Source organism: Lissotriton helveticus, chromosome 8 (genome assembly GCF_964261635.1).
Source record: "Lissotriton helveticus chromosome 8, aLisHel1.1, whole genome shotgun sequence".
Taxonomy (NCBI): domain Eukaryota; kingdom Metazoa; phylum Chordata; class Amphibia; order Caudata; family Salamandridae; genus Lissotriton; species Lissotriton helveticus.
The window spans coordinates 1,015,742,043-1,015,767,626 of record NC_136069.1 but is presented as its reverse complement, the minus strand read 5'-3'; the positions used below and the strand labels follow the sequence as shown (position 1 = coordinate 1,015,767,626).

Sequence of the window (25,584 nt, the reverse complement as noted above, 5' to 3'; positions counted from 1 at the left end):
TGATTTTATTGTGTGAGCCATGTATTCAATATATGTGACCCACCAAACACTTCTTTTAATGAGGTATATGGGCTTGTATATTCAAAATGTTACCACCCTTGGTTCACCATGATCATGATCTAGATATCATCTTCTAAGATACAGTGCTACAAAAATATCTAAGTCAAACATTAACCACCAAATTATCATAAAGATAAGCATACTGATAAATATAGATTTACTATACTTAACTTCAAACCTTAAGGTTCTGTATAGTTTGCTGAGCTAACTATGACGTGCGCCTCCTCCCAAACTTTAGTGATTTGTAAACGGTGCATCATATAACTTTCAAAATGCACAATTACACATGCTTTCAAGGCTTACTCTGCTTCCATGATATGAACCTACATGTGCACATTGAGTAACCCAATGCTGGATATGGCTATGATTTTAGTAGTAATATCACCAGCGATGTCATCAATTATGACATTTGAGTTGTTATCAATGATGATATGTCATGAGTGATGTAATATAGTTTATTCAGTAAATAATTAACTGGTGAATTTCAGTGTTTTTTTGTTTTTAAAAATTACTTTTTACCTTATTTCATCAATTGACTATACCATCACTTTAACCTTTGCATTTTTCAGTGTCCACTTCTGAGTGGTTACAGTTAAGTTCACCTTTCCATTGGAGTTTTTTGATTTTGTGTTTTTGGGAGGTTTGGTTTTGGTGTGTCGGACAGCTGGGAGTCGTCTGACACACCAGTACTCATGTGCGTTGGACGGCTCCCAGCCGTCCACGCATATGGCACTGGAAATGGCACTGGAAATCCCTCTGGTGGGGGACTGGGAAGGGACATAAACATAGGGATTAAGGGTATTTTTTTACTTTTTTCGCTGATTCTGCATTGGACAGCCACACTTTTACTCGGGAGACCAAGGGGAATGCTGGGTGGTAAGACATTTGTGCCGGCACGGCAATCCCACACAAAAAATGTGAGGAAAAAGTGATATTTTTCAGCTAAATTTGAGGTTTGCAAGGAATTCAGGGTAGGAAAACATTGCAGGATCCACACAAGCCATATGCCCCTAGACTCCTGAGGGTTTCTAGTTTTTAGACATGTGTGGGTTTAGTATCTTTGTTTAGATGGTCGCCAAGCCTGGGGCCAAAAACCCAGGTGACCCCCTTGCAAAACTAGGTCGTTTTGTGATAGGCAATTTTGATGTCTCTACAATGTGTTTTGGGCCCTTGCCTGTCGTGGGTATTTGGCCCACCCACACGAGTAAGGTACCATTTTTATTTGGAGACCTGAGAAAATGCTGGGTGGTATCAAATTTGTGTCAGCATGGTGATCTCACAACTTTCCCACACAGAAAGTTGAGAAAAACTTAAAAAATTGCAGGTAAAAATTGAGGTTTGCGGGGGATTCTTGGTAGGAAAATGTTTGGGGCTCCATGCAAACCATACCTCCCTGGACTCTAGTTTTCAGAAATGTGTGGGTTTGGTAGGATTCCCTAAATGGGCGCCGAGCCCGGGACAAAAACCCAGACAGCCCCCATTGCAAAATCACGTTTTGTGACAGGTAATTTTGATGTCTGCACAATACGTTTTGGGCACTGGCTGTCACGGGTACTTGGCCCACCCACACAAGTGAGGTACCATTTTTATTGGGAGACTTTGGAGAATGGAATGCAGGGTAGGTATAACTTTGTGGATCCATGCAGATTCCAGAACTTTCCATTACAGGAAATGTGAGGATTCTTTTTTTTTCTACAATGTTTGAGATTTGCAGGGGATTCTGGGTAACAGAACCTGGTATAAGCCACACAAGTCACCTCATCCTGGATTCCCTACGTGTCTAGTTTTAAAAAATGCATAGGTTTACTAGGTTTCCTTAGGTGCCGGCAGAGCTAGGGTTTAACCCCTTCCATGCTCATGACGAGCTCAGCTCATCATGAGGTACGCCTGTCGTACGCTCATGATGCGCTGAGCTCGTCATTTAACGCGGTAATTCTGAACCTTTAGCGCACAGCAGTAAAACGCTTAGCGCGGATGAGGTTAATAAAATCTACAGCTCGGCACTTTGCAAAAAAGGGTCAGTTTTCACTGTAAAAATGGGGTGTGTCCACATTGTGTTTTGGCCCATTTCCTGTTGCGGGAACTAGGCCTACCCACACAAGTGAGGTACCATTTTTATTGGGAGGCATTGGAGAATGTGGGATGGGTGGATTTTTGATGCCCCTTGCAGATTCCAGATCTTTCCATCAGAGAAATGTGAGGAAAATGTGTTTTTTACAGAATTTGAGGTTTGCAAGGGATTCTGTGTAGCAGAACCTGGTTAGAGCCACACAAGTCACCCCATCCTGAAATCCCCTGGGTGTCTAGTTTTCGGAAATGTGTGGGTTTGGTAGGTTTCTCTAGATAACTGCCAAGCCCGGGGCAAAAACCCAGGTGCCCCCTTGCAAAACCAGGTTGTTTTGTAGGTAATTTTGATGTCTCCACAATACGTTTTGGGCCCTTCCCTGTCAAGGGTACTTGGCTCACCCGCACAAGTGAGGTACAATTTTTACCAGGAGACTTTGGAGAATGCAGGTTGGGTGGAAGTTTGTGGATCCAAGCAGATTCCAGAACTTTCCATCAAAGGAAATGTGTTTTATTTTTTTACAAAGTTAGAGGTTTGCAAGGGATTCTGGGTAACATAACCTGGTGAGAGACACACAAGTCACCCCATCCTGGATCCCCCTGGGTGTTTAGTTTTTAAAATGTATAGGTTTGCTTGGTTTCCCTTAGGTGCTGGCAGAGCTAGGGTTCAGCATCCACAGCTAGACACTTTGCAAAAAAGGGTCAGTTTTCACTGTACAAATGTGGTGTATTCACGGGTTTTGGCCCGTTTCCTATCATGGGCACTAGGTCTTCACACACAAATGAGGTACCAGTCATATCAGGAGACTTTGGGAAATGCGGTGTGAGTGGAATTTTGTGGATCCATGCAGATTCCAGAACTTTCCATCACAGAAATGTGAGGAAAATGTGTTTTTTTACAAAGTTTGATGTTTGCAAGGGAATCTGGGTAATATAACCTGGAAAGAACCACACAAGTTAACGCATCCGGGATTTCCCTGGGTGTCTAGTTTTCAAAAATGTATAGGTTTGCTAGGTTTCCCTAGGTGCCGGCAGAGCTAGGGTTCAAAATCCACAGCGAGACACTTTGCAAAAAAGGGTCTGTTTTCACTGTAAAAATGTGGTGTATCCACTTTGCGTTTTGGACTGTTTCCTGTCACTGGCACTAGGCCTAACCACACAAGTGAGGTAACATTTTTATTGGGAGACTTAGGGAAACACAGAATTGTGGAGCAACGGTTATTACCTAGTTATTACCTAGTGCCTTCTGCCTCCTGCCTTCGAAATGTAAGACGTTGTGTAAAAAAGAAGTCACTTTGAAAAATGTCCTATAATTCACATGTTAGTATGGGTACCCAGAATTTCAGAGATGTGCAAATAACTACTGCTTCTAAACTCTATTTTCTTTCACATTTCAGAAATACATAGGTGTCCTTGATACCTATTTTTCACCATTTAGATTTTACCAAATGAATTGCTATATACCAGTTACACAATGAAAACCATTGCAAGACGAAGGTCAGTTATTGGCTCTGGGTTCCTCTGGTTCTTGGTGAACCTACAAGTCCTATATATACCCACAACCAGAAGGGTCCAGCAAATGTAACGGTGGATTGCCTACAAAATTCTGTCATACTTAAAAGAAGTTACAGGTGATAATGTTGGCACAAATGGCTGTTTTTTTCAACCCATTTTCTATATTTCTTATTTTCAACTGTTAGTTTCTATAGAAAACACATTGAAGGATCTACACAAATTACCCCTAGCTGAATTCAGAATGTTGTCTACTTGTCAGAAATGATTAGCTTTCTGTGATCCCTTATAGGTTGCACACCCATTTCTACCACTAACTGGAAAGAGGTTGAAAGCACAAAAAGTAGCAAAATAGGTTATGCCCCAGTAAAATGCCAAAACTGTGTAGAAAATATTGGTTTTCTGACAAATGTCTGCCCGTCCCCAAAAGCTTTGAATATGGTTATTTCAGCACCACAAATCCTTTGTTGATACCATTGCAGGGAAAAAAACAGATGTTTTCTTCTGTAGCACTTTTTCCCCATTTTTCCCCAAAAACTCAAAGCTGTATTTCGGCTAAATTCTGGTTCCCCTCCAGGGGAATAAACAAACCCTGGGTACGTTTAAAATCCCCATGATGCTGGAAGAAAAGGACACAATGTTGATGTTGATACCTTATGTGGACAAAAATGTACAAGGGACGAAGCGCAAACTACCCCAAATAGCCAAGAAAAAGCACAGGGAGGAGAGGCTTAGCAGCGAAAGGGTTAAAAACTTTAGCACTGTTTGACGAATTTGGATGAATATTCACATTCCAAAAAAGGTTGCTCCACCTCAGTTGCTTCATGGAAAGTTTTTGATTATCCATTAAGCAGTGGCCAAGAAAAAGGGGTCATACAAAAACGCATTTCCTCCATTCAATTTTCCATTGGAAGTTTTGAAAGCTTTTTAGAAAAAACAGCTCAACAGAATTATATAAAATTTGACAGAAAGCTTGAACTTTACTAACAAAAAAAAGAGTGTTTTTTGTCATTTGGTGCAAATCTGTTCAGTGGTATTCGAAAAATAATTAAGGTTCAAAAGTTAGTAGTATATTGACAGATGGTCCAGCAGGAGTTCAGCAAATATACATATAGAATGTTCTGACTGCAGTTTCTACAACAGTAACGTTGTTGCTGACTGGACCTTTGCAGACAAGATACAAGCTAGTTGAGTTGCTCAATGTCCAACTGTTCTTACTGCTATGTGTATATCCCACAAGTGCAAGGGGGTCAAGGTACCCATGCCCTGCCCCCTTATACCCTATTTTTTATTAGGTCTCGTCCTCGAGACCTATTGCTGCCGAAATGTTGCTCAAGGGAGACAGCCCGGGGCACGAGCGTCGATTTCCCATCGTGGGCGTGCACGCCCAGCCCCCCCCCACCCCTGAGCCGTGCACATCTCAGTCAGAGTCAGCCATGCCTCTCTCAGTCGCGCGCACACACACACGCAGGCACACACACACTGCATACACACACGCTCACATACACACACACACACACACACACACCCCAACCTACTCACGGGCTCCCACGCACACACACACACAGTCACACACGCACATCCACACACACGAAGTGCCCATCTCCTGTCTCGCTAGCCTGATGCACCAAAAAACAGTCCCCCCTACTCAACGGGCTGACTCAGGACTCCCCCGCTGCTCTCCAGGCCGGTCTTTCCTCCTCAGGTGTGTAGGGTCAGCGGCTCAGGCGTGGCTCTCCATGACCACGGGAGCCCCGCTAGCTCACACACCGCAAATCTTCCGGCTGGCTTCACGGGCTTCTCGATGACGAGTTTCATTCCTATACATCAGATGTGCACGATCACAGCACGTGGAAACGCGCACAGTGTGCGCCCGTAGTGTATTTATAACCGATCTGCCCAGCAGCCGGCAGCCCGCGGCGCCGCGTGACTTAATTCAGACACACTAATTTGTCGACAGCCACACTGACACAACATGGCGCCCTCCATCTAAGGCATCTTGGTGATAATTATCGCGGTCGCAATGTTGTGCGGGCCGGCGGGGGACGATTCAGTCACTCAGTCGGGGAGCAGAGGGCATCATGCAGTGTGCTGCAGCTCTGCGGTCGCGGGTCTCTGTGCGGCTCATGCTGAGATTTGAGGTGGTTTCGGGCTGTATGAAAGTTTGCGGGCGGTGCCACAAATTCAATGGTGGCACCTCTCGCAGCACTCCTGCAGGCAGTTCGCACCGGCCCGGGCCGCCATGCTACCGCAGCTGCTATTAATTGTACCCCGCCGAATGCAGCCAATTCAGAAAAATTACCCAGGAATTGTAGCGCCAAGCGGCCTCGAGGAAAGTATCACAGGCCTCACAGTCCCCCACTGAACTCATGAGGAGTCTGTACAGCAGCACCCTGATCACTGTGTGGAGGCCGCAGTCAGGGTGGCAAACAGTACTGAAATAGCGTCCTCTCCTGAGCTCAGCCTGTCTGCAGTGCCGCAACCAGCCCTTGTAGACCAGAGTGCGTCACTGCCTGCAAGCGTCATCCCCCGTGCAGCTTGTGGACACTCAGACTCATCTGCGACCGGGCCGCCGCCCAAATAGGTACCATCCCAGTGCCTGTGTTTAAGTCTATAAGATGGATCATGTTATTTCTGGTTCTGATGCTCTATTTCCTTGATGCTTCATTATTGCCCTCTATGATTCCTCATTATTGTGTCCGGTATATGGTTTTTCCACTCGCTGGTGCCATATTATTGTTGTGTCTGGATACCCTAGCAGGCGCCTTATTATTGTCCTCTTTGATGCCTTTTTATTGCCCCTGTGATGACAATATAACCCCTCTGATTTGCTCTGCTGCCCTCTCGGATGCCCTATTATTACCCCATCTGAAGCACCACCTTTGTACTCAGGCTTGGACGCCCTGTTATTGTCTTATCTAATTTGCTATTATTCCTGCCACTGATGCTCTGTTACACCTGTATGGCCTTATCATTGTCCTTTTTGATGCCATGTTACCCCCTGATGCCCTCTTAAGGCCCCCTCAGATGCAGTAATATTGTTCTCTCGAAAGTAGTATGATTTCTTTCTTTACTGCCCTGTTATTAACCCATTACCCGTGATATTATTGTCCTGCCTCATGCCGTAATTGCCTGCTCCATCTGTCCGTTAATACCCCTTCCGATGCCTCATTACTGCCAACTTTGATGCCAGTGTTGCCCTCTCTATTGTTCTGTTAATGTCTCCTCTGAGGTCTCATTATTGCCCCCTCTGATGCGTTTTTGCCTGCTCTATTCCCTGTTAATGCTCCCTCTGATGCATTCTTATTGCCCCCTCTGATGTAGTTATTGCCCTTTCTGAAGCCCTGTTATCACCCCCTCCCCTGCTCTGTCCCTCGTTTGTTTATTTTGAGGCCTTGAAGGAGGAGGGAGGGGGTCAAGAGAGCAGTAAGGGGTTTTTAAGGTTGTTAATGATGGTGGAGCGGTTAGCCGTTGCAATTAATTAAACAAAATATATTTTACATTTTATTTAAAAAATTAGATTAACCACAGTACTCTGTGACCTCATGCACACCAACTTTAGAAATCTTAAACTGTCCTTTGTTGGATTTGGTGATCTAATCTATGTATTACAATACATGGATGATTTGCTATTTTGTACCATACACGTTTTCTTTCTAACTTCTCTTGATAAAATGTTATTTCAAGTGTCACATGATAGATGTAAATGCCACTCATAAGTAGAGTATACACATAAAAATGTCATTAATATGCATGCTAAAATCTTGGCAGCTATGTGCGTTAGTCCAACCACTGATGCGTGGTACTTGGCAGGGCTGGTGTAATTTATATGTTTCCCTCGTCTTCATTGCTTGATTATGCACTGGAGAAAGTGTCACTCATAATTCTTTACATGTCACTCATAATTACACATAAATTATGAAAATGTCGCACATAGCAATCTGAAACCTTGGCAGCTATGGTACAGCTGAGGTGCATGCTCGCACGCTCACGACGTTATCCTTCGCTTGTTTTAGGACTTGTGCCCTGAGTAACATGGAATACGGAGACTACTCTGGGGTAATATAAATTTGGCCCAGGCTTACTTTAGAGATTCCGGTAATAAGGTAGGGACACCAATCCAGTTTCACTGCCTGCACTTTATAAAGAGTACATTTTAATAGGTTGTGCTCTGCTATGATCTTTGTGTTGCACCCTTAACAAACTTGTAATCATCTTCTGAAGCATTCGCCCAGTTTCAGTGGAACGAGCGTCAAGGGGGCACTCTCACGCTAGAAATAATTGACCTTTAGATAAAAAACAAACATGCTGCCCCCTTGGAAAGGCATCCAAACCCTCTGCCACAATGTTCTATTGCGTCACGCAAGCAAATGTGCGGGTCTTTTTCCGCTTCCGGCAAAAACCCTGGAATTTCACATCTCAACCTGCTAGCGTGTGTTTTTTTGTTTTGAAACCTCCCTGTTGTTAATCACCATCACCAAAGGGCCTCCTGTCTGTTGCAACACGCTGATTACTAGTTGCCCGTGGAGGTTCAGGCAGAAATTCTGCTTTCCTGTCACATGTGACTGGCGCGAGCTGTGGTTCGAGCCGTCAGTCCCTTTCAGGGTTGTTGGCAGCACAAAGTGCTGAGGACTGGCACGGCACCCACGGAAGACTCCTGGGAAGGGGCGATTGGTGCGGACTGTTGAAATTCGGAGCCTTCACCGCGCATGCCAGTTGAACGTGGTCACCCTCACGAAGAGCGCGCGCCGTGTAAGGCAGCCACAGTACGCGAGTTCATGCGCCTCCACCCAGGGCCTGCAGCTCCGATCCATTCTAGCGCACACTGCTCAACCAAATGCTCGCCACAGCACCTCCTACAGCTTCTCTAACTGCCCACAGCATACCGCACTCCCCTCCACCTATCCAGGATCTGCAGCTCAGTGACCCAGCGCCTACAGCTCTATACATTCAATGTACACAGCTCCATCTAGTGCTCAGAGCCCACAGGTCCACCAATTTCACACAGCTCAAACCGGCGCCCACCTCCTCCACGAAGTGCTCGTAGCTCCTGCTCCATACGATTGGCACAGCTCCCACAGCTCCACCCATGGCCGACTACAGCTCTACCACAACCTAGAGGTCACAGCTTCACCCAGTGCCCTCCAGGGCCCCACCAAGTACATAAGGGACTGGCCAGGACCCGCGGCTCTACTCTTTAAGTACCCAAAGCTCCAGCTGGTCCACCCGTGGGGCCCACCTACACCAACCCCTGCACAAACCAGGAGTGCCCCCGACCCCTTAACAAAGAGCACAGAGTGCAGTGCGTGAGTTGCCTTTAGCACCAGTGAAACCTCCGATCACACTCGCACAAGCGCCCTGTTCACGACCAGTCACTGAGCGTTTTTCTGTTATTTCGTTTTTACAAAGCTCTAGTGCACTCGAGAATGCTTCATGGCGCTTCATGATATCTGTGTGTGCGCACGCGCCTCTGTGTGATGTGTCTATTCAGTGCAGGTAATAATAGCCCATAAGATAGCTCAGTGAGTTGAACCCTAGCTAAAATGATCTCAGTGTATCCCTTAAGTTGATCACAGTACGTCAAAAACGATGTTGGGGTCGATACTTATAAAACTGGATTCAAGAGCCGTAGGCGACTCCGATCATGAGATGTGCTGCAGAATTGTTCAATGTAAGTATTGCGGTTAATTTTCAATTCAACACCTATTAGGAGCATAGCGAAAGCCACAGCACAAGAATTAACAACCAATAGGAAAGCAATAGAAGAAAGAAAAAAATGGTATATGAAAAGAGCACAGGATACGCGGTATCAAAGATTACATTTAATTAATTTTAAAAACTCGCGGGTGCTAGCAAGTGGCTGTTCTTAGCATGTGCTGATGCCTCTTTCACCCCAAAAATTAGGACACTTGTTCCATTTTAATTGGCTTTATTAAGTTGACATTGTCTATTAAACTCAACCTGACTTTGGCAATGGTCGGCAAAAAGCTATATTTTGCTTCCTATGATTTTCTCGTGCGGCCCACTGGGGACGTGGACTGGGGACGTGGACTGGGGTTGCAGCCTAATTGTAATCTGACACACACACGCACATCACCACCCGCAATCCAGGTAGTTATGTATGTGGGCGCTTCACTGTGTAATTAGCTACAATCAATCATCTAGAACTTGAATAAAGCCTTTATTGCTCTATTAACAAAATTCATTGCAATTAAAAAAAGACGTGTGTACTTGCCGAGATACCCGATTCAGACGGGAGATGGCTGAATTTTAAAGTCAAAACAGGTTAATTCAAGTCTTTCTCTCTCGTTAAATTGACCCTTTTCAATACAAGTCAATAGGGTAAATATATCCTAAGTTTTTTAAATGTCCCTTTTGCTGCTTTCCAAATGTTTGCATGTATGAAAAAGTCTTTGTCAATCTGCATTTTTCTTGTGCACGACAAGAGGACTGGAGTACGTGGTACACAAGTTTGTGCTTTTCCCGAAGACGTAAGGCCTTATACATTTGCCTTTTGACTTCTTTACTAGTTCTTTCTTCCGTTTGGTTTATTTATTGTGAACAAAAACTTAAAAGTAGGTGAACATAGCTGGTGTTTTCTTTAGACAGAACTAGATTTATAACTGGTCCTGTATGTTTTGGAAACAAATCATCTCCCCTTACTATTCATGATTTATTTTGTTTACTCCTACTTTAAACATGTAGTTCTTACCTGGCGCACCACTAGAAGCATTCGTTCTCAGTAGTATTACTCCACTCAGGGCTTTAAGGGGGGTGAAAATAGTGGCTGGGGTGGTCTTTAAATGGAGCGTGGTTTATGTAATTAGGAGCGTGGCTTAAACATGTAAACTACATTTCTATGATTTCCTAAGTGTGCCATCTGAACAGTATTTTGATGACTCTGAAATTTTTGTTATTGCATCAGATATGTAACACAACTGACAGACTAAAACCAGGCAGAACTTATGACCTTACGATGATTTTGATGTAAATAACTAATATTGGAAATGTTTTAATTATGTGACTGAATTGTTGAGTTCTGTGGAAGGGGCCTTCAAAGTGTCTAAATTACGCCAATTATATTCACTCAATTTTAGACATGTATGCTCTATTTCTCTCTGCGCCCTATAAATACACAAGTAAACCTTACCGGCTCTTGGAGCAGCGATATTGTATATGTTCTGTGTGTGTGTGCCTCTGTTCCCGGTTTTCGTGCCTCTGTTCCCGGTTTTTGTGCCTCTGTTCCCTGCTCGTGCCTCTGTTCCCTGCTCGTGCCTCTGTTCCCTGTGCCTCTGTTCCTGGTTTTCGTGCCTCTGTTCCCTGTTCGTGCCTCTGTACCCTGCTTGTCATCCGGTGCTTGTACCTCTGTTCCCTGCTTGTGCCACTGTTCCCTGCTCGTGCCTCTGTTCCCTGCTCGTGCCTCTGTTCCTTGCTTCTGCCTCTGTTCCTTGCTTGTGCCTCTGTTCCTTGCTTGTGCCTCTGTTCCTTGCTTGTGCCTCTGTTCCTTGCTTGTGCCTCTGTTCCCTGCATGTTCCCAGCTTGTGCCTCTGTTCCCTGCTTGTGCCTCTGTTACCTGCTTGTGCCCTGTTTGTGCCTCTGTTCCCTGCTTGTGCCTCTGTTCCCTGCTTGTGTCCTGTTTGTGGCTCTGTTCTCTGCTTGTTCCCTGCTCGTGCCTCTGTTCCCTGCTCGTGCCTCTGTTCCTGTGCCTCTGTTCCCGGTTTTCGTGCCTCTGTTCCCTGTTCGTGCCTCTGTACCCTGCTTGTAATCCTGTGCTTGGACCTCTGTTCCCTGCTTGTGCCTCGTTCCCTGTTTGTGCCCTGCTTGTGCCTCTGTTCCCTGCTTGTGCCTCTGTTCCCTGCTTGTGCCCTGCTTGTGCCTCTGTTCCCTGCTCGTGCCTCTGTTCCCTGCTTGTGCCTCTGTTTCCTGCTCGTGCTTCTGTTCCCTGCTTGTGATCCGGTTTTCGTGCCTCTGTTCCCTGCTTGTGATCCGGTTTTCGTCCCTCTGTTCCCTGCTTGTGATCCGGTTTTTGTGCCTCTGTACACTGCTTGCGATCTGCTTTTTGTGCCTCTGTTCCCGGCTTGTGATCTGCTTTTTGTGCCTCTGTTCCCAGCTTGTGTGTGGCTCTGTCTGTGTGTGTGTGACTCTGTGTGGCTCTGTGTGTGTGTGTGTGTGTGTGGGGCTCTGTGTGTGTGTGTGTGGGGCTCTGCGTGTGTGTGTGTGGGTGCAAATGCAATAGATCTCGCATTTGCGAGAGATTAAGCTATTGGCATTGTAAATGACAATGCCATTTATTTATATGTTTTAAAAACAAAAATAATGTCATGAGCAATGCCAATAGCTCTAACTTTAACAAGGACCAGACCATTGCATTGTAAATGCTTGTTTGTTCTGTAATGGTGGCAGCATAATTTCTGTTGATGCTGCGTCCAACCAATCTGATCGTTTGGTATTGCTGGAATGGGACCGGAGCCACGTGACAAAGGCAGCTAATGAGAAAGATTAGTCAGAGACCAGGCCCTGAGCCTAACCCATTGCACATAGCTGAAGACTGTGGACAGCAGGGGTTGACAGACCACTCTGCGCTACTCTAGGATGTGGTATATGATTGAAACACCCCAAAAAGTCCCTGAAAAAACATGGGTTAAAGCGATGTTACGGCTGGCTTTGGTTATGCTTAAAAACACCTCAGAAATTCCATTTAAAAAACATAGTTAAGGTGCAATTATGGTTACAAATTAAAACTGAAAAACTACTGAAATCGGCAAGCTATGGTTAGGAAAACAACCCATAACTCGCTCTACAGCCTGGAAAACCATAACTTGCACACCATGTTTTATCTAAATCTTTCTCCCAGTCTTGCAGTTTCCTAGCATAGCTTTCTTTCCACTGTAAATCGAAGGTACTATTGTTACCCAAGATGAGTAATATGTGTTTTTCGAACATATAAAGCCAAGTCAGTTCTCTTAATTTGAAATGTGTGAGCTTCAGCTTGCACAGATACACATTAATGTAAGCACTGATCTACCCAACTAGCTTGTATGTTGTCTTTAAAGGTGCAGTCAGCAACAATGCTATTAATGTAGAGATTGCTAATCTCTTATGCGAAGTGGCTTCATCAGTGCCATTTCCGATGTCAAATGCGATCTCAGAAGAGATGTGATTGATGATGTAATTGCCTTTGTCACATGTACTGTAATTATTGATATTTTCTGTATCATATATGTGATTCCATGTGTCCTCTTCGCAACAACAGATTGGCATCCTTTGCTGATGCTACTGCCTTCCACACAATTTGTTGCCATTCAACTCAAGGTATTTTTATGAATATGTACATATGTTTATGTATAAATCATCATCATTCTTTATTTTGGCTAAAATGCTATAAAAGGTTTCCACATTCACAAATTTGCTCCAGTATCCAGTATATGAAATACAATGGTGAACAGTTAATAAATAACAACATATCTCTTTAAAAACTAATGTACAAATGGCCAGAATAAAATGAACACCAATGTTGCTATAAAAAGATGTATAATTCATTTTTCCATTCGAATCTCTCAAATAATCAATCTGACATATTTATTTGTTAACCTCAGAGATGAAAAGGGAGATCTACGATGTGATGATGTATCCAGACACATTATGGGAAAACCTGTGCCTAAAGGATCCGAATCGCCAAATTCATTTCTTGATCAGGAGTACCGGAAGCACTTTAATGTTGTTGAAGAAGACGCCATCCTTTACTGCTATGAATACGAGAAAGGGAGGGCAAGTGTCCCTGCAGGGAGGAGAGAAAGCACCCCCACGTATGGTAAGAGTAAGAACCTCCGTTCTTTGAAAACAAAGCACATTATGGTATCAGATACTTTCATCAGAATTGTATTTGACTTGTGATGAAATATGGGCCTCATTTATTGAAAAGTGTTGATTCACTGTGTGAAAACAGAGATGCAACATTTTTCAGTGCGCCCTGCTTGCGAGACTATGGATGAGCCGTGTTTACTGTATGGTGCTCCATGTCACAAGGATTTACAGATACTTCAGCATTTCTGACATATCTTTAGATGCAAAAGTGATACATTGCTGGGGTGTGTCTGAAAACAGATACAACTCCAGCAATGTGTCCTTTCACGTGGGGCTTGCATGCATCAGTCTTACGCCTGCTGTGAGACAGGTGTGAATATTTGACGCAGTGGCGTCCTAGAAGTGTTGCAGTGAAATATTATAGATTTCACTGCAACACTTCTACAAGCCTTTTTTGCTGGAAAACACCCACCCTGCATACATTATACCTGACACAGGTATAAGGTAGCGCAGGGCTTTACAGAGTCACTTTGTAAATTAGGCACATTTTTTACGCAGCGGAAGTGTCACAAAATGGATGCAACCGCTGGCACAAAGGGCTCATAAATAAGCCCCTATATATTTACTACTTTTTGTTTAAAAATAATATAACTCTTGTACTAAGTTCATCAAGTTTCATCCTCATTGCTTACTTGACAATACTCCTGAGTGTAAAAACGTGGAAGGGCTTAGCAAAGTGATGTGGAATGTTAGTGCATCAATAACATGCTCAGCGGCAGTTGATTGCAGTGCATATGTATATAAGGGTATATTGAGCAAAGAACCTGGCATACACGCAGACCATTGAAAGATTTAAACAATTCTTGTAAGGTAACTTGTTCATTTTAAGAAAAATCACAAGCCTTTGCCTTAAAAATTAGCGGCTACGGGCAATGTAAAGTGTATGCAGGTTTGCAAAAAATTCTTGGTGAGCACAATACAAAAGCAGAAGGCTTCTTAAGACCACCTTTACATGAATGTGTACAGGAAAATGGCAGAGGTGGGAGGGACAACAAATTAGGAGTGTAAAGGTTTGACTTGGCTTTTTGGACGGAATGTCATTATGGCATCAGTAAACTAAAAGACAAGTCAGTTGTCATGTGTGCCGTAAATGTGGCCTCGATTCTCATTATAGATGGTAAATAGTAAGTAATTTATTCATTCATGTTCGATTAATTAAAACCATTACATGACTACGAACTGTACAATACATTTTCACTTGGAATAAAGCAATATCTACTGCAACCAAAATGGAGCAGCATCTATTCTATTGTATCAAACACAAGATGTTTCTGCAGTGCACATCCTGGACTCAATTCTTTGAAGGTGCTGTCATATGTGATAATGAAAAATAGGACAGTCAGTGAAATAAAATATTTGTCCAGGGTCATACAATTTGGTCAAACGGGGACGCTAGGAATAATCTCAGGCTTTCTGGTTTCACTTTATGCAATTTAGCCAGTAGATGGTTATCGTCTTTCTCTCCTTTTTAACATCAAAGGTTTATGTTTTGTTTGTTTTTGTTTTAATTCTTGGTGCTGAACAAGAGCCAGGTCTCTAGCTCTAGCCTTACCTGAGGTGTCAGTGGCTGACACACCTCTAAAAATGGCAGTGAAAAGGACTGTATAATGGTACATATGGATGTGGCAAAATGTTCTGAATATTTTGTGATAGAGAAGGAATGGAAGTGCGCCATGAAAAGGTGAAGATTGTCAACATTCAAAACACAACCAGTATCTAGGGGTCAACTAACCATATGACTGTGGACGCAAACCCCAACAGAACACAAATAAAGCAGTGGAGAACCAAAATGCAGACAAGTGTGACATATAATTACTGAGTTAAGACTCAAAGACATGGGCAATTATTCCCATCAGTAACCATTCTGTACCGCCCTTTTTAACATCATTTGGGTTCTCCTTGCCCAGGAGACAAGACAACACAACACAGCCTATTGATATTTTCAAGGCTATGTGTAGTTCTTAAATGAATGTGTTATCAAGAAGGATGGTATGTCAAAAGAGTATAAACGTATTTGTGGTTACTGAATAAGCAGTGCAAAAAGTGAGTTAAACAATAGGTGTGAATACAGGTAAAATTGGATCAGCTGAGTAGATTGTAGATTTTAATGATATCTCACAGTTGTCCAAATTTAAAAATACAGTGAAAATACACTAGCTAGACTAATAGCTACAATATTTAGAGTTCTTTGCCAGCCTTAAGGAGATCTCTGTGTCTTCAGAAGGGAACATCTTCCTGACACAACACATCCTCTGAAGGCACTGAAAGCTTGCTTAGTGGCTGCTCAGCAAACTTTCTTATTTTTTTTTAAAACAAGCTGCCAACATTTTGACCCTGAAAAACTGGGAATTCTCGCCCAAGGTGTTAGAGTCCTTTTTAATGACTCCTGACAAAAAGTACATCAGAGCATCTCTAAATCGACTGCCTGATGCAACTACACTGAGGGCGCCAACTCTGTTTTAGCTGATGGAAATGGTTTCAGCTGATGGCGTCAACAGAGGCAATACCATCAGATACTTGGTGGTCTACTGGCTCTAAACAGAGCAGTCAAACTATCAGTTTGACAGACAGGGTATTCTGCCACATTGTTTGCAGAGTACCCTATCTGCAAAACTCTAATTCAGGCTCTTGCTTTCAGACTTGAACACTGGCATCTTCGGCCACCCACTCTAGCTCTATCCACTTTGTGTTACCAAGCTGGAGGGATACGCTGGACCAACAAGTTACCTACCTCAACACAATGGGCAGACAAAGGAAACGAGATGGTGAGATATGAAAAGACTGGTGGAGGAAGGGAAGAAGCAATACAAATGTTGTAGGCCACTAGAGCGTCACACAGTTCTTCTTTTCTGATACCCACACACATCAAATGTGCCTGGTAGAGCAAGGTAAAGCGGTAAGTGATTGTGGGAGATTGGTCATAGTTATTCCAAGATGTGACAGGGAGGATTCACAGAAAAACAAACCCTTATGCATCACAACATTGAGACAAGCTATTCTTATGGGAGTGGGGCACCCACGGATATCTATAAGCTCAGGAAGAGAGGCCTGGAGAAGGCACTGAGGATTCCATAGTAATCGAAGCCAGAAGAGCTGCAGTCATTAAAAAGGTGACATCCTCTTCTAAAGGAGTAGACCCCAATCTTCCTGTCAAGGATGAAACAGAAGGCAATTTGGTGTTTTATTTGAGTGGTTTGTTAAGCTCTCACTTAAATTTGGTAGCATTTGCCCTACTCTGGCTCGTACACAAGCCTATTAAATCTTCATAGAGGTTCTTGAAATTTCGAATCCTGAGTAGCAAAATACATACTGCATACCTGCTCTGGTCCCAAATGTTATGCTAGATGTTCCAGCTGTTCGGTCCAGCATGGGACTTTTTCTGATTTTAATTAAGCCTCTAGCCATGCTCATTCAATTGCCAATAATAGTGCTGAATAGATACTCCCACAATGCAGCAGACCTTTGGTAAGGGTGTCATTACCCCTAGCAAGTCCCTTGTGACTCCACTCCTGTCTTCTCAGGCACCAGGATGAAATACAAGCCTCAATTCAAGCACCTTGCAAATCCTTCACCCCATGCAGACTCTGACCTCAACCAAGTTAGAGTCAAGTGGATCAATTCAAGCTTGTCAGATTACACATCAAGGTGACAGCACAAGTGCCAGCAGTGAAGGTCTAACCATCATCAAAAATGGAAAACAACCCACACAGGTGTCTGCAAATCTTTAGCAGAATACCAAGCACAAACATTCCAGGAAATCGATGTCTGCTTTGACTGGTACATTCTTGGCAGGAGGGTATATGTCATGTAACTTGACTGCCAAGACACCCACTAGAGTCGGCCAAGTATATTAGGATGGGACAAACTCTTTAAAGCCATGAATCGCACAGCATTTAAATTTTCCCCCTGGCAGATATGTTTAACTAAAACATTTATACCACAAGTAATTGAGAAATGCTCAGAATCTGATTTACCCTGAACTGCCTAATCAACCTGATTGAGATTGAGGGAACACACAAGCAGTCAAAAGAAGCATCAACTAGGATTGAGCTGTTTATTGCTGTACTAATCTGAAATAAAACTCCAATGAACATGCTTCCTAAGATTAATATAATGACCCAGCGGCTCTGTCTATTGGAGCTTGCCTTATACACCTCTATTGGGAAGCTAACGAAGTAAATAACACTTCATCTTCAATAGCTACCACACAACCGAAGGCAAACACGTGAGATCAGCTTCACAGTGACAGAGGTTTAAGATAAAGTATCAGAAACTGAAGCAACGGCATCAGTGTAAATACTTCTAAATATGTTGCATACCAGATAACTGGGTTTACAAGCAAGTTGGATGACCTTGAAAACTGGCAAGGCTGTAGCATTCTCTGAATATTTGGTATTAAGCGAAGAGCCATGGCACAAACTCTATTATTTTCTTTAAGGTCCTTTTGAGATAAGCATTTCCCAACAGAACAAATTGTACTTTAAGACGTAAGTGCTGTGTACTAGCCAAATCACATTCCGCCCTTGCGGAAAGGTTAGAGGTGCTGTAGTATAACAGATGTAAGTATCTGAAGTTTTGCTCTGACTCTGATTAAAATTTAAGTCATGAAATTTTAGGACTTCAGACCTTTATTTTCACTATTGTGTAGCTGCTCATCCATTAAAATGATCAATCCCTACATTTTGGGCTCTCTGCCTGCTTATTGCTGTTTGTTTAGTTTGTTCTCCTTGGCCTAATGTATCTATCCATTTGTATTATTCATTCAGATAACTATAGCTTGGCTAAAATATGTTGCTAATATTTTCGATCAGTGCCTAATTGCCTGCATCCCTCAACTAGTGTTATAGTCAAGGGATGGGTAATTCCAATGGGTATGATGAGGGGGTGCAGAAGCGTTGGGGGTGAAAGAGGCCAGGACAATGTGGATGTGGGATGGGCAAACCAGTCTATCTGGCTAACCTTGAATCTATGATGCACCTTATTGCCACATTCGTAGCTGACATTATTTCTACTTCCACTCTTCATTATGCTTGTCTTTGAGAACATAAAAGTCATCAATTGTAGCTCCATGAATCACATGCATTTGATGCAACAGTCACTGCTGGAAATGAAAACCATGCATGCATGGACGATGTAGCTCTGTAGGCAACATAACCATAGTTTACAATATTGAGTTTTCTTCAGTGTATGTCTTTGTAGGTGTAGATTAAAGGGTTTTTGTCTTTTAATGAACAGGTGGAGATAAATAAAATAATCAGGTTTCCAACAACTGATGGAAAACGAGCTGGGTCAATAGCAAAGAAAATTGAAAGTGGGTTTCCTTTAACCGCATGCGCGCTAGCGGTTTTCCCGCTGCGCGCTGCGTTTTTTAAAAAAACGCGTTACATGACGAGCTTAGCTTGTCATGAGCGTACGAGCGTCGTCACTCATGACGAGCTGAGCTCGTCATGAGCGCGGAAGGGGTTAACCCGCAATGATTTTCTATTACACTATTAAGCACACATCTTGCTTTCTGCCAATAAACTGTGCATTAACTAAAAAAAAGATAATGAGTGATAATTTACTTGCGTTCGGAGTATTGGAACGAGTAAAGCAAAGATGAATTATTGTCTCTTGATTAATAGAAAAACAACTCATAATTTGCTTATGTTTTCCAGGGAAGCTACGACCTATCTCCATGCCAGTGGAATACAATTGGGGCGGTGACTATGAAGAACCAACCAAGGTGAAAAGAGACAGCAGAAGAGGTAAACCCACAGCCTATTAAAGCAATAGCATGGCTGTCTAGTGCCATAGAACATACTGCAAATGAAATGTTTACCTTTCCTCTAGAGTTCGTCCTTGGCGTGTGTGACATCTTCAGTAGGTCCTGGCTTTTTAGCCAAACGTAGATTGCTTCCTGGAGACTTGTAACAGTGCAAGGTTTTAAAACCTACCTTGCAAACTGCTGTTGGCTAGAATATAAGGACTAATTTGAGGTGTCGCATATGTCATGGCAACATTAAATGTCTATGGCTCCTACGGTGTGCATGAGGATTAATGTATTAAAGCCTCAAGTACTTATGCCCCCTTTATCAGTGGCCCGGTGTTTGGGCCCATATTCTTCAGATGTATTAAAGCTGGCTCCTCTAGTTTGGCATTTATCAGTTCAGTTAAATAAGTCCCAATTAGGAGTTTATCCCTGGTAATGGGGACTGACATAGGGGCGGCTCCTCCTCTAAGGCGGAGGAGCGTTGCCCCACTGCTCTCAGAGCAGTGGAAAAGGGAGAAATAAAATGATAATAACAAAGTTATTATCATTTTTAATTTAATTTCTGCAGGGCTGGGTTAGGACAGGGCGGGACATGATCCAGGGAGGAGGAGTGGACTGTGCACACTACGTGCGCAGGGCTGCATGTCTGGCCGTCTCGCCCCGGCCAAACCGTCCTGCGCACTTTGCATGTTCCCCACCCAGGCTGTATTACAACCTGATTGGGGAACATGCACAGGCTCCCTGTCCCAGTCTGTGCCCAAACTGTGGCACTCATGCAAATCACAAAGCTGGTTTGCAGCGTTGTGATTGGCTCAGGGGATCCTTTGTGATTCCTGAATCTTCAGTAAAGGGGGAGAAGAGAAGGTGCCGGCCACGGCGTGAGGAGGTAAGTGTTTTCTTTTAAAATATTTTGTCCCCCCACCCGTTCCCAGCCAGCCACCACTGGACTAACATGAAGATTTTGGAACTTTATGCAGCAAAATAAATATGGACCAGAAATGACTATTTTCCCCCTGATAAATGTTAACAGGTTTGACTTGCTAAAATGTTTTAGGAGAATCTAGCAGGGATTCAGGGTTAGTCACCAAACTCCTGAATGCAATATATGTGACAACAAGAGTTACTGCATATACTTCTATAAACAGGGTCATATGTAACGAGGGCACAGCTGCAGCCTCTGTTAACACAATGAGATCTGGTTTTGCAGCCACCCATGAAATGCATAAGGCTAGGAACTGCATTCCATATGAATCATTGTTGGTAGTCAACTCCATCTTGGGCAACATAGCTTCTCTGTCTGGTCTGGTGACTGTTACTGTAGCAATCATTTATTACCACTAGAAATGTCCAATTACCACCATGGGAAATGTTGATAGAGGAAATCGCCACTGGGTGGCAAAAAATACAGCCAGATAAATACACGTGTGCATTTTTCAGCTAATATTCATTCTATTTAGGTAAAGATTGACTGCTACACAGTCAAATAAACTCTAGCCAGTGGCTGCTCCCCCACTAAGGCGGAGGAGCGTCGCCACCACTGCTTTACGCAGTGGAAAAAAGGAAAAATGAAATGATAACTCTACGTTATCATCATTTATTTGTTCCTGCTGTGGAGTGTCAGCAGGCGGGGAGGGGCAGATCTGCTCTGCTCTCAGAGCAGGGGGAGGACCCAGAGGCACTATGTAAGTATGCATGACTGTCTGTCCGGGCCCTCTGGGGCCGGCCAAATATTTATAAGCACTTTGCATGTTATCCATGCTGGCTGCATTAAAGCCTGCATTGAGAACATGCCCAGCCTCCCATTCCCTGGCTGAGCGCCGAACCACGGCCCTTAGACCAATCATAATGCAGCATTGCAGCATTGTGATTGGTCAGGATAGCCTAGGAGCCCGGTGCTTCCTACTTCCTTTCCAGAGAAGAAGCCAGGAAGACGACGGGGGAGAGGTGGCGGCGGCAGGCCAATAGACAAGGTGGCAGGTGAGTGTTGTTGTTTTTTTTTAAACACCCTCCACCTCCCTCTCCACCGCCCTACTGCTGCTTCCGGGGAGAAGCTGTTCCTGACTCTAGGTGGGTCAAAACTGCAGCTAGACTTCACATGTTTAATTACAGATGCACCAATAGGATAAGTAATCTTGTAGGCCAAAACATTCCTGCATTATTGCTTGAGTGCTTAGTGATCCCACTAAAGCAGTGCAATCTATGATGAAAGCTGATTGGGCCCGTTAGCTCCGCCAGAATGAGTGAAAACACACAGAACATGGTACTTAAAATGTGGCCTTCCTTTAGGGTTTTTGAACATCCCTAACCTTTTGAGTTTATGGTCATTCACAAACTCCTATCTGACTGTTACCCACTCTGTAAGAGATGTATTACTGCAAAAGCCAGCAGAAAATCCCTTCTAAGATGGGAAGAAGGGTATAGGAAAAGAAACAAACTTTGGGGAATGCAAGATTTTTTTTGTGGGGAAAGAATAAATGTATAATTCCACAATGTAACTGCCTTTCCACAAATGTGTAATTATACCCTGCATATAATTATGCATTTAGTAAAATGCAATGTTTTAAACTTCAGCATGACTTAGTAATAAGCGTGCAAAGATGCGACTCGTGCAACAATACACGTCCTACTGCTGAGTTTCTTAAAGATGGAAAACCGTAGATCTGTATGTGTGCACAGTGCAGGTAAGTTTAGGTAGAGTTGGGATTACTCCACTGATGTAGGACCACCTATGCCTCAAAAGGGACTTTAAACTGCAATATACACATAAGAGAAGCAAACCATACATTTTCTGGTTGGTCCCTGACATCATAATCCATGCCACATTTTCAGGATATATAATTCCTACACATACGAACCCAAATAAAAATGTACTCAGTAAATAGTAGTTCTAAAAATTAGGTATGGGTCCCGCCCTTGTGAACCAACATTAGAGACTCATGCTTTAAAGTGTGGCTCTGCTTAATCTGCGCAGGCCAAAACGGTTTCTTGGGTGCAGGAAGTTGCATTTGTTTTTCATTGAACTGTTTGCATATTTATTTATTTATTATTTTATTTACAACACTTATAAAGTGTACTGCTGCATTAAAGGTATCCTGGCAATGGGAACCTTTATATAAACAAGAAGCAAAATGCTATCAAGAAAGTTGGACAGATGCCATGGAGTTAAACAGGAAAGAGGCAGGTTGTACGGCTTTTCTGAAGTGCAATAGGTCTGTTACAGATCTTAAGGTGCCTGGGAGATTATCCCAAAGCTGCGTCACCCTGTCTTGTTATACAGAATTGTGAAATGCAAATTAGGTTTGCAGTTGCTGAATGAAGCCATCCTGGAAGTACCTAAAAAACCATGCACAAAGATTTCAAGGCTATCCTTTGTTTTCTTGGGAGCCAATGGAGTTCCTTCATATCTCCAGAAGCAGAAGATCTGCTTGGCCTATTTAGTGCCAGCTTTGCAGCTGAAGCTTGCACTTGGTACAATCGCTTTGCGAAGTATTCCCGTGCTCCAAGTAACAGGGCGTTAAAGTAGTGAAGCCTACTTAGTATCATGCTTCGCATAATCAAGGTTTTTGCTTGGGAGGGCAGCATCGGTAGACATTTCCTTAAGCCTCAGAGGAGTGCAAAGCAGGTGCCTGCCACTTTATTGACATGGTTATCCATGGATAGCTTGGTGACAAAGGTGACCCCCAGGTTGAGCACCATGTCTGATTGTTTTAGCTCATTCTCAAATGTCAGTGGCTAGAAGTTGAAGGGGAAATTCATGGGATTTTGTTAGCTGGGAACACAGAAAATTAGTTTTGTCCCCGTTGGATTCCTGTGTAGCCAATTAACAATGTCACTCATACTGTTTTGAATGGACTCCAGAGCATCTGGCTAATTGATTTCAATCAACAAAATCAATTGTGTGTCATCAGCGTAATTTAGAAGCCTAATGTTATGGGATTTGATAAGTGTTATTGGAGGCCTCATCTTAATGTTAATAAGAATTGGGCTTAGTGCCAATCCTTGTGGGACTTCATGTTCGATGGTTTTAAAGTAAGAACAGTATGAAGGCAGAAAGACCACTTGACAGCGATCTGACTGGTAGAACCACATCCAATTCTGTACTGTGTCGTTGACTATACAATCTTGGCTAATCTTGCAAGTAGGTTTTTATGATTCACCGTATCAAAAACAGCTGATAGATTTAATAAATTAGGAACACCTGACTAGTTGCTATCCATCCTCATCTGGAGTTCATCTATGTCTAGAAGCAGAGCAGATTTCAAACCGTGCCCTGGTCTGAATCCTAACTGGTCCTCCTCCAGGAAATTTTGATCTTCCAGATGAAGGGACAATGCTGTGCTCCAAAAACATTCTAAGATTTGAACAAGAAAGAGCAAAAGCGATATTGGCCTATGGTTGCCGAGGACCAGAGGGTCCGCAGAGGTTTTCTTCAGTAGGGGGAGGTCACTATAGCCTTTTTCCAGGTCTGTGGGACAATACCTGATTCTAGTGACTGATTACATATCTGTAGTAGCAGGGGGACTCGTTAATTCACCAAGTCCTTCGGGACTCTGAGTGGTTAAGGATCCAGGGGTTACCCAGATATAGTGGGGAGTGCTATTACTCAAATGCTATGCCCAGTCATAGGTTCAAAAGAATTTAGCTGGCTAAAATGACTGGCAGGAGTATCCACAACATTGGGGGCATCCCTCTTAAGGGGAACAGTCATTGGAGTTTCATTTCACACATCTGTTTGAGTATCTTCGAGACTAATATTTGTCAGTTGTTGGGTGTTTCCAAAATCCTCAAGTATCTTTTTGAGCTTATTCTCAAAGAATTCTGTAAGATTATTACATAGAGCTTGTGAGGTTTTAATTACTTGCTTCATACACTCAGGGTTAGATAGTTTGCCATGATATCAAATACCTTCTTACCACTGTTAGGGGCTTTTTGAATGGTATTGGCAGAGTAGTTGTTTTTTGCCTTGCAGACCTCCTTCTTATATTCCATTAAGGGGCTCTTTAGGCCGTTCTTGTAATCATCTGAATAGGAGCTGCACCACCTTCTTCCCAGGTTCTTGCAGGCCTGTTTATATGTTTTTAATGGTGTACTGTACCACGGTGCTGAGGGTCTACATCCAGTTTTAGTGTTTTTCAAAGTTATTTCTCTAGCTAGTGTTTCTACAATTGTTTCCACTACTGCTTCATATTTATCCTCTACTGTTCTCCTGTGATCAAACAATGTGGCTTAATCAAACAACTTTAGATGTGATGGGCTATTCAGTTCATGTCAGGCTCTTCCTTGTCTCATTTTGGCTAATTCTGATTTCCGGATGTTTAATTTCTTTATATTAATATTGAAGGCCACTAACACATGGCGGTCCAACACATGGGTATAATGTCATCCAATAAAATCAATGACTCTGGTGAAAATAATAAGGCCCAAGGTGTGGCCATGTTGGTGTGTGAGGTCAGCCACTAATTGTTGCAGTGCCAGGATTTCACAACAGCCTTGTAGTTCTATGGCTGAGTCATGAAAAGTCCTTGTTTCCATTTCTAACAGTACATCCCACTTCTCGGTTTCTAGCATCAGATTAATCTCTGTGAAGTGTTTTACTAAATATCCCACATTTACAAATCCACATCTCATTATTTTAGATGTTCCTTTTTATTAAAAACAGACAGTGAATCTTCCCCCTTCTCAGCGGTGGTTCGTATTAAATTATGGTTGTTATCCAGTTTCAGCTTTTTCGTTTTTTACCATAAAAACCATAAGCATAAAAACTCTTTAAGAATCTCAATTATCCCCTATGTTTTGTGTAAATTATGCTATTCCCCGTAGCCTGTGCAAATACTGCTAGCAGCAGCAGTGATCCATCATAGAAAGGGCTTTGGCATCCTGAATGTTTCTTTTTACTCTTCAACCTGTACCCTACCACCATGGTTGGCTATACATAACCCCCACAGATATTAATAACAATGCTGTCGTTGGTACATCAGGAGAACCCATTTGTTCTTATACCTGGAAATTATAAACTTTTTTACCATATCAGTTTTCAAGAGCATTCGTTTGGTGATGACAGGATTGCAGAAGATTTACTTTCAGAGATATTTTAAGTACCAAAACATTTGGAATTACAATGCTTAAATCAAAATAAAACATTAGGTTAGAAAATAAACCAAACAAACGCAAATATTTCTTAAATGTCGTAAATAAGTATTTGATGTCACCTTTTTGTCCTTCAAATCATTTTCTTCCATGTTGTTCAAGTGCTTTCAAATTCAGTTTTCAATTTTATTTGGTAAATAATTCAAGAAACAGCAAGGGGGTAGAAAGAATGTTTGCATTAACAG

The 25,584-nt window shown here is 42.9% G+C and overlaps 1 protein-coding gene across 2 annotated transcripts in view; it reads left to right on the top strand.

Annotated features, from left to right (window-relative positions):
• Window positions 1–25,584, top strand: part of CNKSR2 (connector enhancer of kinase suppressor of Ras 2) — a 1,535,139-nt gene that overhangs the window by 951,956 nt on the left and 557,599 nt on the right. For both annotated transcript variants that reach the window (XM_078656116.1, XM_078656115.1), the window contains 2 exons: window positions 13,233–13,447; window positions 19,158–19,247. In XM_078656116.1, coding sequence (XP_078512242.1) covers window positions 13,233–13,447; window positions 19,158–19,247 — 305 coding nt within the window. The remainder of the gene's footprint in view (window positions 1–13,232; window positions 13,448–19,157; window positions 19,248–25,584) is intronic.